Source organism: Cryptomeria japonica, chromosome 1, assembly GCF_030272615.1.
Source record: "Cryptomeria japonica chromosome 1, Sugi_1.0, whole genome shotgun sequence".
Classification (NCBI taxonomy): domain Eukaryota; kingdom Viridiplantae; phylum Streptophyta; class Pinopsida; order Cupressales; family Cupressaceae; genus Cryptomeria; species Cryptomeria japonica.
This window is the reverse complement of record NC_081405.1, coordinates 365,144,527-365,159,762: the sequence shown is the minus strand read 5'-3', so window position 1 is coordinate 365,159,762 and position 15,236 is coordinate 365,144,527. Positions and strand designations below refer to the sequence as shown.

General features: G+C 34.6%; 1 protein-coding gene across 6 annotated transcripts in view; it reads right to left on the bottom strand.

The window, feature by feature from the left end:
- LOC131069119 (uncharacterized) overlaps positions 1–11,065 on the bottom strand; it is a 39,099-nt gene extending 28,034 nt beyond the window's left edge. For 2 of the 6 annotated variants that reach the window (XM_058004444.2, XM_058004447.2), the window contains exons 1-2: positions 10,446–10,583; positions 9,648–9,730 (exon numbers count right to left, since the gene is read on the bottom strand). Coding sequence is in view for 2 of the 6 variants with exons in the window: in XM_058004442.2 (XP_057860425.2) it covers positions 10,446–10,530 (85 nt within the window). In the remaining 4 variants the exon portion in view is untranslated. Of the gene's footprint in view, positions 1–9,647; positions 9,731–10,445 lie in introns of all 6 variants that reach the window. The other 4 variants (XM_058004442.2, XM_058004443.2, XM_058004445.2 and 1 more) reach the window with 4 other exon arrangements.
- Positions 11,066–15,236: the final 4,171 nt, after the last annotated feature.

Sequence of the window (15,236 nt, the reverse complement as noted above, 5' to 3'; positions counted from 1 at the left end):
AAGCTTCACAAAGTCCACCCTACTCTTGATAGCATTGGAGCATGAGTGAAAAAGTCCGCCCAAGGTGAAGTATAAGTGTCATGAACTCTCAAAAAGTCCGCCCTCTTGGTGCACAATGTCAAGCAACCCTGTCCTATCATGAGAAATGGTGCAAGGAAGTGATAAAGTCCCCCCAAGAGGAAAGAAAGTAGCATGTGGAAGGTGCCAAACTCCCCTAAAGTCCGCCCTGCTGCAAATGAAGGGTTCTCAAAGATGACAAAGTCCGCCCTTACCTTGGTCACATGAAGAGAAAATTCCACCCTAGAAAGAGAGGGTATGATATGCATAAGTTTGGTGAACCCTGCTCATGAAGAAGGTGCAGGGAAGTGATAAAGTCCGCCCAATCTGCAAGGTGATGGTGCATGAATCTCATGAGCTCCACCCTTAGTTGATGATATGGTGCACAAGAATGATGAAGTCTGCCCTCCTTGGTGCTTAAGATGGATGGAGTCCGCCCTTGGTTGAATGTAAGGTGCATGAGATCAGTGAAGTCCGCCCTCACCTTGGTTCTTGAAACTCACAAAGTCCGCCTTGGGGTGAAGCAATAACAAGAATGGTGCACAAGTCTCCTCAACCCCGCCCAAAGACAAGGGTCATGAATGTGGCAAAGTCCGCCATGGAAGTGATAAGAAGTCATGAAATCAGCAAAGTCTGCCCTCCTTCAAATCAAGGTGCATGACATCAAGAAAATCCGCCTAACCTGCAGGTCTGTGGTACCCAACTTCAGCAAAGTCCGCCCTATCATTGCACATGGTGCCTAATGTTAAGAAAGTCCGCCCAACTTTGCAGCCAGCAGTTCCTAATTTTGATGAAGTCCACCCCATGGTGGAGAAACTCATTAAGTCCCCCATGTGAAAGGAGAAGGGGAGAAGCAATTCAAGTCCGCCCAAGGGTATGAAGATGGTGCCTAAGTCAAGTGAAGTCCGCCCTTGATCAACATGAATGGTGCCCAAGTCAGACAAAGTCCGCCCTGCTGCAAGTAAAGCTCATAATGATCAATGAAGTCCACCTTCCTCTACTTAGGAAGAGAATCAACAAAGTCCGCCCTATCTATGATGGAGGATGAAGCAAGCCAGAGAAAGTCTGCCCTGTCTATGATGGAGGATGAAGCAAGTAAAAGAAAGTCCGCCCTGTCTTTGATAAAGGTTGAAGCAAATCTAACCAAGTCTGCCCTTCTATGGAAAAGATTGACAAAATCCACCTTGCTGTCAAGAAAATCTGCTAAAGGAAAGAACAAAGTTTTTAGAAAGTTTCGAATTTGGAAGGAGAAAGAAAGATAGAGTTCGATTCATGAACTCAAACTGAAAGTAGAAACTTTCTCAAGGAACTAAACTCAGACTTGATTCAAAATCAGAACTTTCCCATGTGACTGAGTTCAACTGAGAATGAAATTAGAAACCTTCTTAAGAGACTGAACTCAACAAAGAAACAAGACATGTCCAAGTTCGATGAATGAAGAGTGAATTAGAAACAGATCCTTTGTGTTTCTAATTATGAAATTTGAACTTCATGCAAATGCCTTTCATTCTCTCATTTCATCATATGAAGTTCAAATTTCAAGAACAAGTTGAGAGGCATTTTGTTTTGCAGATTGAAGTAATTTCGAAGGAGATTTTAAGTTTAAGATCTCCAACATTTTTCACAAGTTCACACGTAGATTGAAGGAGATTCTTGACTGTTTTGAAGAGAAAATCCACATATTTTCTGAAAATTTGAAGGTGATAGGAGTAATCAAAGACAAATTTCACTCCCGAGCCGTCAAATCAGATTGAGTTTTCAAGGGTTTCTAAAATTTGTAAGTGTCCGCAGCTTGTTGAAAGCTAAAAGTGTTGAGGAAGTGGAGAATCAGAGCACACTTTGCCATCAAACCTTCAAAGTTTACGCTCAAAATCAGGATTCTAATTTATTTTCTTTTGGTTTTGCAGGTTTTGGATGATGGCTGAACGCGATGAATGTCTAAAAAGCTGAACTTTAGATCACATTAATTCATATTTGGGAGGAGTTATCCAGAGTTTTTTACCCTCCTCCCGCGCAACATAAATTGGCAGCTGAAGGCAGGATCATCACAGAAAACACGAATGGAATTTCGAGCCAAATTCAGAGTTGAAGACAGGTCCACAAGCAAGGTTCGTCCGAGCATAAATATGGCCAAAGTTTGGCTAAGTATGGGAAGAGCTATTATGATGAAGGCCTAGAAGAATTCTTCTACGAATTCAAGGCACTTGAAAGAATCTCAAGGCATCAAGAAAGAAAAGTCCTTAGACTTGATGAGAAGAATTTCAGACTTCTTGAGGAATTTCATCCATACAACTTCTTCAAGGATTTCATCTCCTGAAGAAAGATTAAAGACAAGCTCCCAATCAGAATCAGATGGTGACAAGAAGAAATCAAATTTCCATACTTAGACAATTTCTTCACACAAATTGGAGAATTCAAGGAAAACATCCAACACGCTGAGGTGGTGTCTCGTCATCTCCCAACCAATCAAATTGTTCCGAGTCAGCATGTCCAAGTTCAATGAACCTAACTTATCCAAAAGCTTCTAGAAGGGCACACTTCACAATGCAACAACCTTCTATTTTCATTGTTGGTTCATATTTAGCAAGAAGGACAAGTGTCCCCAAATGTAATTTTCTCATTGGTTGAGGGTTAGTTAGTTTTGGGAAACCCTAATTAGGGTTTTATCTTTCAATTTGGACCCTTGATCACTGTTTGATCTCGGTCGTTCATTGTTTTCTGGAAAACTATATAAGGCTACCTCCTCTCGTTTGGAGTGTGTGAGGTTTTTGATATATTGTTGTGTGAAGGTCATCTTTCAAATAATACATTGCATGTGCGCTTTCTCTCAAGGCTTTGTAATCTCTGTTATTTGAGTGATTAGCATGGTTTCAATTTCCTCGACACATTAATTAGAAGTTAATTTAGATTTGCTTTCAAGTTGTTAGTTGAATGAAGGATTTGATAAGTATTAATTAACGGTGTATCTACGCTCATACTTTTGGTGAATGGATAATTTCCATTTCACTGTGTAAAGTTAGTTTGAGTCTATCCCCTGTGTGTGCCAAAACTTCGATCATAAGCACAACCCATTGAAGATTGCACTTGCTTTGTGTAGTTGTCCTTAGTGTGGCGAAGCAAAGTGTGGTTTCCCGAGAACACCTAGTTAATACCGTCTCCAGAATTCATAGGTTTAGATCAGTTTTCTTAACCCTATCCCATTTTCCCTTTTTTGAAAGTCTAAATCCCGGAAAAATCCAAAAAAGAAAGAAAGAGCCTGAAATTGACAAATTTATCTAAGTCCAAAAGCTTGAAAGACATTTGTAAATGTAAGTCCCCCTTGAGCTTTTCAGAATACACTACCCAAGTAGCTATCCCACTGAAGTCGCTTGATTGCACATATAGACCTTGGAATCGCCAACAGTGATTTTTCAGGAGAGGATAGAATACCTTTGAGTATCTTATTCTAATGTTTGGTAGATGATAAAACGTACACCAACATGCCCTAGTCATTTTGGGTTGAATAGATATTTGTGACGTTTAGGCATCAAGACCTTGTATAGACTAGTTAGTCTTGTTTGGGTCGACTCTATTATATTTATAACCTTATATATTAAATTTGTATTTCCAACATTAACTTATGATTTAACTTGGAATAAGACAATGGATTTGAGCTTGAAGGAATATTAGTGCTCAACTAGTTACATATTTATATGAATGGTTGTATACATAGTACATACATACATGTGTGTGTGTGTGCTTATGTAGTAGAACATAGACACATGCAATATAGACATATATGCAAATTCATATCTATGCATGTGATATATGTATTAGTTTCCCATTGATAAATTATTTATTTCAAGTTTAATACTTTCGAGATAATTCAAAGCATGGTTACTATAGCCGAGCCACTATGAAAATTAAAAACAAATCATATTTCCATCATCGGCATTATAAAGAGTTGTTCCTATCATTGTGGAAAAGATCATTACAATCAATTCCATAGACTTGTTGAATGGTAATGAAATGAAATGCATATTGGAATCGAGAATTTGTTATAACTAATTATTGATCTTTGGAATTAAATGGGAATTTGAAGTTCGGCCATATATCGGGAAAGCTGATTCTTGGAAATCATTATTACAGTGACAACCATTTTGAAAATACAAGAAAGTTAATAGCAGTTCCAACTCAAGAGAGAGGTTCAATTAGGAAAGGAGCAAACTTATCTCAATCCACCAATCTTAAGTGAATTATAGGCACGAGTCAATTGCTATTAAGTCCTTGCATTACTAGCTTCTTGTGCATTTGTAAACAGCAGTAAAGAATTTCTCTTTGAATCTTTCTTCAAACATTCTGAATTTTAGAATGGATGAGGAAAAGCATCTCGACATCTTAGAGCAAACTCTGCATTATAATGATGAAGTATATAAGCTGTCGACAAGTAAAATGAAACGGAAAAGGGTCATTCTTTACTCTTATGTCTCTGATTACCTATGTAGACATAAATAATTATCTCTGAGCTCTGTCACTATTTCCAAGACTCTACTATTTCCAAGACTGTAGCAACCTTGCATTGGCAGTGAGAGTTGAAATTGAAGCTTCTTTATCTCTTGAATGGACCAAGTTATTGAGATGCTTTTCCTGAACTTAAACTGTAGGGGGTTTGAGTTCTTATTTAAGCAATGTACTGAAATTCTTTCTCCAAAAATCCGGAAACATTTAAGAGTCCTGTCCAAAAAATTTGAACAATAACTAAAAAGAATTGACATAGAAGCTTAGTGGTTTAAGCAATTTAGAGAACCTTTCAATATGTCATGAAATCATGGCAGGCTTATATTGAACTTCTGCGAATTTGCAGACTTATCCTTAAACATTGACAAGCCCAGTTAAGGGCTGGGCAGCTTAGTTAATTAATCTGTGCAGAATTGAAAAAACAGTATTGGTCATGTGACTGTGTATGCTTTAAAAGAAATGTTCTCTAGGTTGATTGGAAAGAATCGAGCAAATTAATTATCCAATGGTGTAGAGAAGGCAATTGCACGTACGCATGTATGTGCTGAAGGAGTACCTACATGCCTACTTGTAATGTCCCGAGACGGCACCTGTTTACATGGCAATGCACATTCAGTTCAGAATTGCATAGTATGACTCTCTTAGTGATTGGAAATGCTCATTCAATCAAATGTATTCTAGAGTACACTCACTTACTAGGAGGTCATTAAGAAGAGATTCTATTCTATTGTGAGACACTTGAGACCATGGCAACCCTACAATTATAACTCTTCCAGTTAACAAGGTAAAACTTGACTATGTAAACTACTGCTAAAGGTTCTTGTTAACCTACCTTAGGCTGAACACAGAATGCAGCGTAAGCATGTTTGTATTGACTAAGACCGCCATACCAAGTCAACTAGGAACTTGGGTGTTGTAAGTGACAAGTCAAGTGGGGTGGTGAACAATGACTGCACGTTAAAACATGCTTTGCGAATGATACAAAACCTTTGGCCAAGGTGGCGCAAGATTCTGCATGCGCCTGTCAGTTCACTTGAACCAAATACACAATCTAGTCAATGGATCATACTAGTTAGGAGGAGCCTATTATGTGTGACCGCCTAGAGTTGTGTAGGTTTCTAAACACTAGGGTCAAATAGACCTAGTCTTGTGTCTGCACTCTCGTGTGAAGGGTAAGGCCACTTCCGTAAGGAAGGTGTGTGAGGGACCGCCAGGTCTGTGGTTGGAGGAAAAGCACCCTAATGATGATCTCCCTCAGGCAGAATAAGCCGAGACTTGTAAAGGATTCTGAATTGGAAAGCATAATACTGTAGACTCTTTACCTTTCTCTGTTTTAATTGATGCATATTGTTTATGATAGAGAAAAAGAATAAGTTATTTTCTATTGCTTCATATTATCTTTTAGTTGATGCTTAAAACTTACTTTAAGGCTCATGATTTGAAAGAGTTTAGAATGTTAAAAAAATTGTTTATGCAATAGACGGCTTTAATTTTTGTAAAATGTTTTAAAATTTCCTTTTAGAGTAACTGTGTATGTTATAAATACAAAGAAACAACAATTTAATCTTTATTGATTCTTAGTCATGGAAATATTACAGCTTGCCACAAGGCCTTACAACACGAGGCTGCAACCTTAAAAGATATATATGGGCACAACTATGTGTGAATTACAAAATTAAAATGATATTGCAATAAAATGTCAATGCCAAGCTAGGAATTAAACCAACTGCCTTCAAATGATCATTAGAATATAATAGTTTCTAGCCTTAGGAATGATCTTAGTACACAAAGGTACAAAGCTCAATGCCAAGTGTAATGTGCAGTCGACCAAATGTGTAAATGGAATCTTTTGGAATGAATGTAGTAATGATAGATCAATGAAATTGGAATTGGAAACATGTTCCTTAGTTAGTGCACACTTCCGAAAGGTGCTGCAAGCTTCAAACAATAAATCTAATTGTTACCCTACTATCTTTGGTAGAGTCTAGAACTCAAATATGCCTTTCAGTTATCAAAATCTCCTATAAATAGAAGGTTACATTCTACGCTTAATGTGGAACATGTGTTTCCAACTACTAAGCGAAATGTGCAATAGAAATGAACTTTAGTCGGATTCGCAATGCTTGGATGAAGACTATAATGTTGACGAAAAGCTATAAGTATAAACAAACCCAAAAAGTAAAAAGAAAATCTTTGAGTTGATGCAAGATTGCTCTTACATCACATAAAAAGGTAGTACACTATACAACACTCCTCATGGAAGAGCCACTTCACATGTATCTCCAACATGAGATCCCAACAACCTGTAATACTCTTCACATCTCCCTTAAAATGATATTCACCTCCTACATATAGACCTCCGAGTAACACGACAGGGTAAATCACTAATCAAAACATAGGTTGACTCATTATCCAATATTACAAATCATACAAGTTATCCACACGACCCAATATAGCTAACTAAAGGTATTGTGCCACATGTCAACATCTCCATCACCCCAAAATATCATATTCCTTGGTACATAACAACTCTTGGTGTATAAACCTCCCTAAGGGTTTGATAAGCCCAATGCCCTCAAATGCAAATCCAAATCAATAAATCCAATCCAAACAAAGGTTTTAGCTTGTTGTTGTCTAAAACAACAAAATCTCACATCCAAGGAGAAAACATAAGAAAACCATTTTTCATAAGCCCAAGTCATGCTTGACAATAGCCAAAGAATGTTTAAGTTTGAAAAAACAAAAAAGAAAATACCATTTGGTCATATTCTATACAACCTCAAGCTTGGCTCCATGTGGCTGCCAAACAGCCTTGACCCAGCTCTTCAGTATGCTTTTAGAAGGGATTTTTTTAATAAACCCAGGCCCGTATTAACAATAGCCAAAGAATGTTTAAGCTTGGAAAAACTAAAAAGAAAGTACCTTTTGGTAATATTCTACACAACCTCAAGCTTGGCTCCATGTGGCTGCCAAGCAGCCTTGACCCAGCTCTTCAGCATGCTTTCAGAAGGGATTTTGTAAACAAAATATCCTATTAAAGTAAAATTTTAAAGAAATTTACATGATAATATCAGAATTGAGCATTCACAAAATTACATCAAGGGAGACTTCCTCAAAATGAAGTACATTACCTAATGATAAACTTTCTGCACAAACTTGTAGACTTTCTTTGGGGCCATGGTCATTGATAAGCCTACTAATCATGTCTGCATCAATAGAAGCTTGAGAAGTGGAGAGCACCATTATAAAGACATTAACACTACCCTAAGGATGGGATACTGTACTTGTACAAAATAAATGTGGTTTAAAAATAGAATTAAAATCTCACAGAGAACTAAGATATGCAATGTGATCGACAATCAACGCCACAAAAACCTAAAATATGCTAATACTCATACAGCACCCACACCTGATTCTCAGGCCTCAACTTTTATCAGAGTTATTGGGCACTTTTGAAATGACTTTTATCCTGTGTCATTTTTTCCCCTAGAATTTGCTGCTTCAATCAGATGTCATTCAACTAAGTGTACACTGAACATTGTAAGGAAAATGCTTAGATGTCATTCCCTATAGAGGTGGTATGTTTTAATGCCTTATACAAGTTCACCTACACCCTGCTGAGTATACCCTAATCACTGTAAGGAAAATGCTTAAATGGCATTCTCTATAAGGATAGTATAGATAAATATTAAAACTGTCACAAAACCCAAATACATCAATTGATAGAAACCACAGCTAAAACTAGATAGATTGATGCTTCTAACTAATCCTTTCCTGACATAAAACTAACACATTAATTAGGCTTTCATCCAATTTACGATTCTCCATAATTCCTTATAAGATGAAATAAGCCATGAAAATAATCACCCTAGACTCTTGTGAAAACTAATCTTCTGAACCAATATGGTGCTTCTCAAGCATTTTGTGCATTTTGTAAAGCTAAACCAACATTAAACGGATACACACATGATCAAACCACCATGAAAATCCCAAACAATTCAGCATTCAGAACTGCATTTCAAAATGGTCACTCAAAATATAGTTTTTGTATTAATTAATTGGCAAAGTAAAATGATAAATCTCATTCATGCAGAGCATGGAAACACAAGGAAATTCGGCCAACTAGGGCAAACATGCATGGAGACCCAAACAAAGAACTGTGCCTAAAATGGATCTCGAATTGCCAAACTAAGTTGATCACAAATAAAATAGCCTCCTAAACAAAATGACAGTGAGCCAATAGAATATACTTCAAATAAAAAACAACATGATAAAACAGAAACCTGCATGCATTAAACAACAGAAATACTAAGATCCTTCAAAGGTGCACCTCTGCTTTGGTTTACTTCTGTCAAAAAGCAGCTAAACAGACAGACTACACAAATTCTTTTAAGAAAATCAATTGCAGAAAGATCTCGATAGGCTTATCTTACTGACAAAACTATAGTCCAAGCCCTGGATAAAACCCTTTCCTCAGCTTTTAAAATTATTTCAGCTGAGCCATAGATACTCCAAGGCTATGTTTCAAATGCTTTCAACAATTCTGGGAAAATTCTAGTTAGGTTTAGTTCACAGACAAAGCATATAGCCCAAACCCTGGATAGAACCTCTTGCTCAGCTTGTTTCAAAAGAACCGATATGCTTGAAGCCTATATTGCAAATGCTTTGACCTAAAAATCAGTTTCACCGAAAATCAATGGTTGATTAGGTTAAACTTAAAAAAATATTACCAAAACCCTACTCACCAGCATTGATTCCTCCACACCAGGTATATTTCATGTCTATATTTTAAAGTTTAAACTCTATAGAAACCCCCAACTCAGCTTCACTCGCCCAAATAGGATATATTTGGGAGCCATATCGCAAATGATTTACACAAAAAAACAATTTACCCTAAAACTTAATATCTAGGTAGGTTAGGGCAACTGAAAAAAGTAATATTTCCAAAACCCTGTAAAACCGTCACTCTGAATTTTAATTCAGGTGCACCAAATATATTCTATTGCTATTTATTTCTTAATCCTTAAAAATTAAACCTAAATTGAATTCTACAAAATATAGAAAAATTATAAAGAGAGCCCTTAATCACTCACTTCAATCAACTTAATTGACCTGAACCCAATACATTTCAGGTCATGAATTCCAGCTTTTTAAAAGTTTGTAGCTCAGAATCAATCTACACCAAAAATAAATATATATATGAGCCTTTATTCCAATTTTTTAAAATCAATTTTCACTAAAAGTAAACATATACTGATCAAGTACATGTTAAAAACCCGAAATAAGACAGTGTGCTTTGGAATTTAAGTATATATAGGCAATTATATCATGTATAAATTCCAAATTTCTTTTGAAAACCAACTTAAAACCAATTTTCACTGAAAATGAACACATAATCATTGAGTTATGTCAAAAACCAATTTTCTCTGAAAACAAACTATAATCATAAGTTGGACATGCCTTGGAAGCTAAAGCTTGATTGAACATATGTACAATACCAATTTCACTAAAAGCAAACATATAATCATTTAGTTATGTCAAAAATCCTGAATAAGACATCATAGAGTAACCTTTTATGTTGAACTTTATTTAATTGTGTACATAATATTCCAAATTCCTTTACGCTTAAAACCAAATTTCACTCAAAAATAGAGACATTGAATATAAGTCATAAACCCTAAACCAGACAACGCATAACTTGAAATTTAAATTTATTTAAATATGTAGACGTTTGGCTAATACATTCCAAATTCCATTAAAGGTTAAGCTCAAAACCAAAATTCCCTGATAATAAAAATTTACAACTCAAACAAACATATGACAATTGTGTATAGGTCAAATTAACATATGGGAAATTGGGACATGTAAACCCTAAAAAATGCAGGGAGTACCTTGAAATTTAACAATCACCACAACAGGCAGAATTCTTCGCGGTTTCTGAAGGAGAGAAGCAACAGCAAGTGAGCTACAAAGCATACACCACTAAAAACGGCGGTCTGCTATACAATGTTGCGCCGTGAGTCAGAAGGCAGGCAGCCGGAATTGATCTTGTGATCTCCACGAGATTTGGCTTCAATTACATGGCCTTCTTAGCTAAATTCAACATGTGGGCATAAAGGAGAAAATTAAGCGGCGAATTTGATGGTAATGAAAAGATCATGCAACTACAAAAAAGAATCGAGACGTTGGGGATATTTAGAGGGGCCATGGTTAAGGAAGGGAATCGCTCTAGAGCTTGAGCTGTCGGAGCGCAGTCAAGTATGCGTTTAAAGCGAGATTAGTGGGGTCTTTGGAATTTGTTATCTAAAAAATCATATCATATGCATGATGCTTTCCAAAATCATCTTTTTGAGTTGGAAAAAGATTTGGGAGGAGAACAATATCCTTTTCAAAATCAACCTGCACGGAGTTGAGCTGGCTAAGAGAAATTGATAAAAATGAGAAACATGATCTGTCTATTGTTTTATTCCATATTTTTCAGTCTCCATTTAAAATTGTGCGGGACTTCAATGCTTGTGTTCTCAATGTATGCTTTGATCAAATAACAAAACTTTAGGAATTAGAGATGGGTTTGTAATGGATATTGTTGTAAATGTGGGAATAAAATAAAGTAATAAAAAGACAGCATTTGAATAGGAATGAGGTGTAAGGGTTGTGGTGATAGAAAAGTGAAAAGTGTATGTAAGTTAATATGTTAAGGGATATATATAATATTGTTTGAAACATTTTAATAATATTTGTATACATATTTGTTTATTTAATTGAAAGAAAGATTTGTAACAATTTCAATTGTGAATATTTTGGAGTTGATGATTTCCTTTTCTTGCATAGAATGAGCTTGGAAAGAGTTTTTTGCTTGTTCATTTTTTTCATTCTTACATATTAAAACAAGTTGTGGACTTATATAATAAATGCACAGTTGGTTTTACATTAAAAGTATAGTGTAGAAATAGTTTTTGTGTTATGAAAAGGAATTATAGGTGAGACACAAACACATTTTCAGGCTATAAAATAGACATCATAAAGTACGTGCACACAAAAGATGAATTGAAGATTTTGATTACATACACAAGACTAAATTTAATAAATTAAACACCTAATTGTTGCATAAAACATTGCATGCACTTGAAATAACAATAATCACAATTCAAAACTAATAATATCGATAACATGTATCAAATAGATGAATTTATTGACAGAAAACAATCCAATGAATATGATGAATTTGCATATAGCTTAGGAATCTCATCACATATGCAAAGAGATGTTAAACAATAACTTTTTGCACAAAGTGTAGAAAGATTCGCAATTAGGTATTGTGAGTGCTAAAAGCACATGCTCTTTCTAGGCATAAACAATATTGAAAGGGTGGAGCCATATCAGATTGGAAAACTTAGAGGTAAGTATATCTCAAAACATATAGAATACACAAGCCTAATGCCAATGCAACGATGGGTAGAGTAGGTAATAAATTAGAAGAATAAATAAATACCAAATGTTAAAGAAAAATATATCCATGAAATGCTAGATTGTGATTATAGGTCAACCTAGTGATCACATAAATGAACTTGGGTGAGGAATGGCCTAATCAATTAAATATGGAAAACATGAAACTAGGTATGTTCCATAACTTTGAAAAATATGACTAAATTATTCATCTCATATCCTAACTTGACTTCTTCAATGTATACATGTTGGATTTGTGTAAACTTAAGCTAGAAGAAAAGTAACAAACTTTAGTCTTTTTTGTGATCTATGATTGTCATCTATTTGTTTTCATATCTTTTCTTAGACTTTACATATTTGTAGGTTCCTCTACTTTTTAGAAAAGAAAAGTAATAAATTTTAATCTTTTTTATGTTTTATGGTTCCATCTTTTTTGATATCTTTCCTTGGACTTTACATATTTTTGAGTTCCTCTACTTTTTATATTCAACATTAATACTTGTTTTTGCAAATGTTCATTCTTATTTTACTATTCTACATGATTTATGATATCACCATGTTTCATATTCCATGATACAATGTTGTTTCCATGATATGTTATGTATATCTCTACTATGATTGTGTTTATGGTTGCTATCATTTCCACATCCTATAATTGCATTGGTGCTTCGTGTACCTTCCTCATGCTCATATGCCTACACCTTAATCAATTATTTTATTATTTTCATTAGCATCATTATTTGTGTATCAATTTTTCTCTCCTATAATTTCTTACATGATTTGTAACTAATTAATGTAGGGGGTCATATATTGTCACCAATGTTTCTTTATGATTAAGGTTTTAGATAATATCTTATTCTAGATAGAGACTCAACACCTTATCTAGGTAAGAATTATATTATTCTACAACGATAATCTCACATAATACAAATTTTATTGTGCCTTATTATCACACTATGTGGATTAATATTCACTGCATGGCCATATTGAGTGGATTTTTATTGCATGCCACATCACATGGATTTTTTATCGCATCACATCATCACATCTCATAGATACTTATTACATTTTTTGCATTGTGCACAGTTTTTATACCACTTTTTGAATAGGTGAAACCGTCCCCCCACATTTACTTCTCTTTTCATTTTTTTTTATACTACTAGAGGATCTCTTATTTTTGTGCTTATTTTGATTATGCAACATAAGCTAGTCATTACCCACTTTTTGTTTTTTGCAATTCTTTTATGGAATGTTCATACCAAGGAGAGTATAAGAAGAATTCAAGAATGATTTAGTATTTTATACATTAATCAATATCTTTTTATGAGTGTCTAACTATTTACTTTTATTTTTGGTTGTGAATGTTCAAATTATAATTTGAAGTACATGCTCATGTTAGACTTGAATTCATACAAAAGTAGAGGTATATTGTAATAATAGAATTGATATACCATCTGTTTCCTAGTTAATTTATTGACTGCCTTGATGGAAAGTGTTGGTGTAAATTATGTCTCATAATTATACTTTATTTAAGTTGACTTAGGGTAATGCATTTCATAGTAGTTTGGATATGAGACACTTAGGAAATTGTGCACATAGGGATGATGTATGTAGGATAAATTCCACCTTTTGTGGTCTTATCTTGTTGTTACATTCCACTTTCGATGGGTGATCCACCTCTTGTGGAATATTTTATTATTTCTCCTACCTACCCTTGTTTCTCATTAAGCCATATGCCATGATTGTGTGCTCACATATCCATATTGCCTTGCCTTTATAGCAGGCTCATCTATATTGTATGTAATTTTAATTATCTAGTTGGGTATTTTGCATCATTGATAGGAATACAGTTTAAGCTTCTCACATATTTTATTCTCTCTTGTTTCTGTTATCAATTGGACTCTAGATCTTGGCAAATTCTCACAGAAAGTCTTAATGCATTAACATATTGGCAAATAGCATATTCTTGGGCTAAGCTTGGCCCACCAACTGATTCCAAATCTGAAGATTTAAATTTATATTTTAACTAACTTTATAACCTAAAAAAATAATTATATAACATATTGTTATACACAATAATCATTAATATTACAAGACATTTGTATGTTATGACATGCTTGGAAATATTAAATTCAATTTGAACAACTTCTATAAATGTAAACATAGAACGCTTTTATAAAAGAAGTTTATAATAGAATAAACTATACAAATTATTTCTAGACATTTACTTCTACATTGTAGTTTTTAGTAAGGCCTATATATACAATACAATGGCTTTAAAAAATGACTACCTCTAAGGAGTTGGAAAAAAATGTGATAAACTAAGTTTGCAAATCTAGTTAAAAAATTTCATCTATTTAGTTGACACATCATGTGTGTTGGTGTAAATAATTATTCATCTTGGATATTATTACACTTACTTAAGTTTACTTAGGAAATGCATCTCATAGTAGTTTGGGTATGAGACACTTGGGTATTTGTGCCACATTGGGATAGTGTGTGTAGGAGAATTTCCACCTTTTATGGTGTTGATCTTGTTGTTACACTCCACATTCAGTGGGTGATCCACCTCATGTGGACTATTATATTATTTCTCCTACCTACCCACACCTATTTCCTACCTACCCTTGTTTCTTATTGAGCCACATGTCATGTTTGTGTGCTCACATACCTAGCCTTGCCTATATAAGCAAGCTCATCTACATTGTATGTAATTGATTTTATGGATCATTTTCTATTGATGAGAATATAGTTTATTCTTGTCTTATATTGTGTCTCTATTTTGTACATTTCATTGAGCTCTTGATCTTTGCAAAATCTCACATGGTATCAAAGCCATTGGGGCTTCATTGATTCGTCTTGAAGAGGCATTATTGCAACGTCAAGAGGCAAATCTGAGGAGCAACATCTTTTGGAGGCGTCCTAGACTAGATCCAACCTCGCCGTTGCGTCCAGAAGGTCGTTTCCATGAATTTTGGTTATAAAGTCGGCCTATTTTGGTGAGGAAAAACTTTTCGCCAATTTTGCTATTATTGTACGAATTTCGAAAAAAATTTAGTTTTTTCTGAAAAAAATTTTTAAAAAAAATCAAAAAAAAAAATTTCGTCAAAAAATTGAAAAAAAAATTCAGAATTTTTTTCGTCAAAAAAAAAAATTCAAAAAAAATTTCAAAAAAAAAATCAAAAAATTGTTGTTTTAGGGGGTCCGCAGACCCCCCCGTGACCTTTCATTCTCTG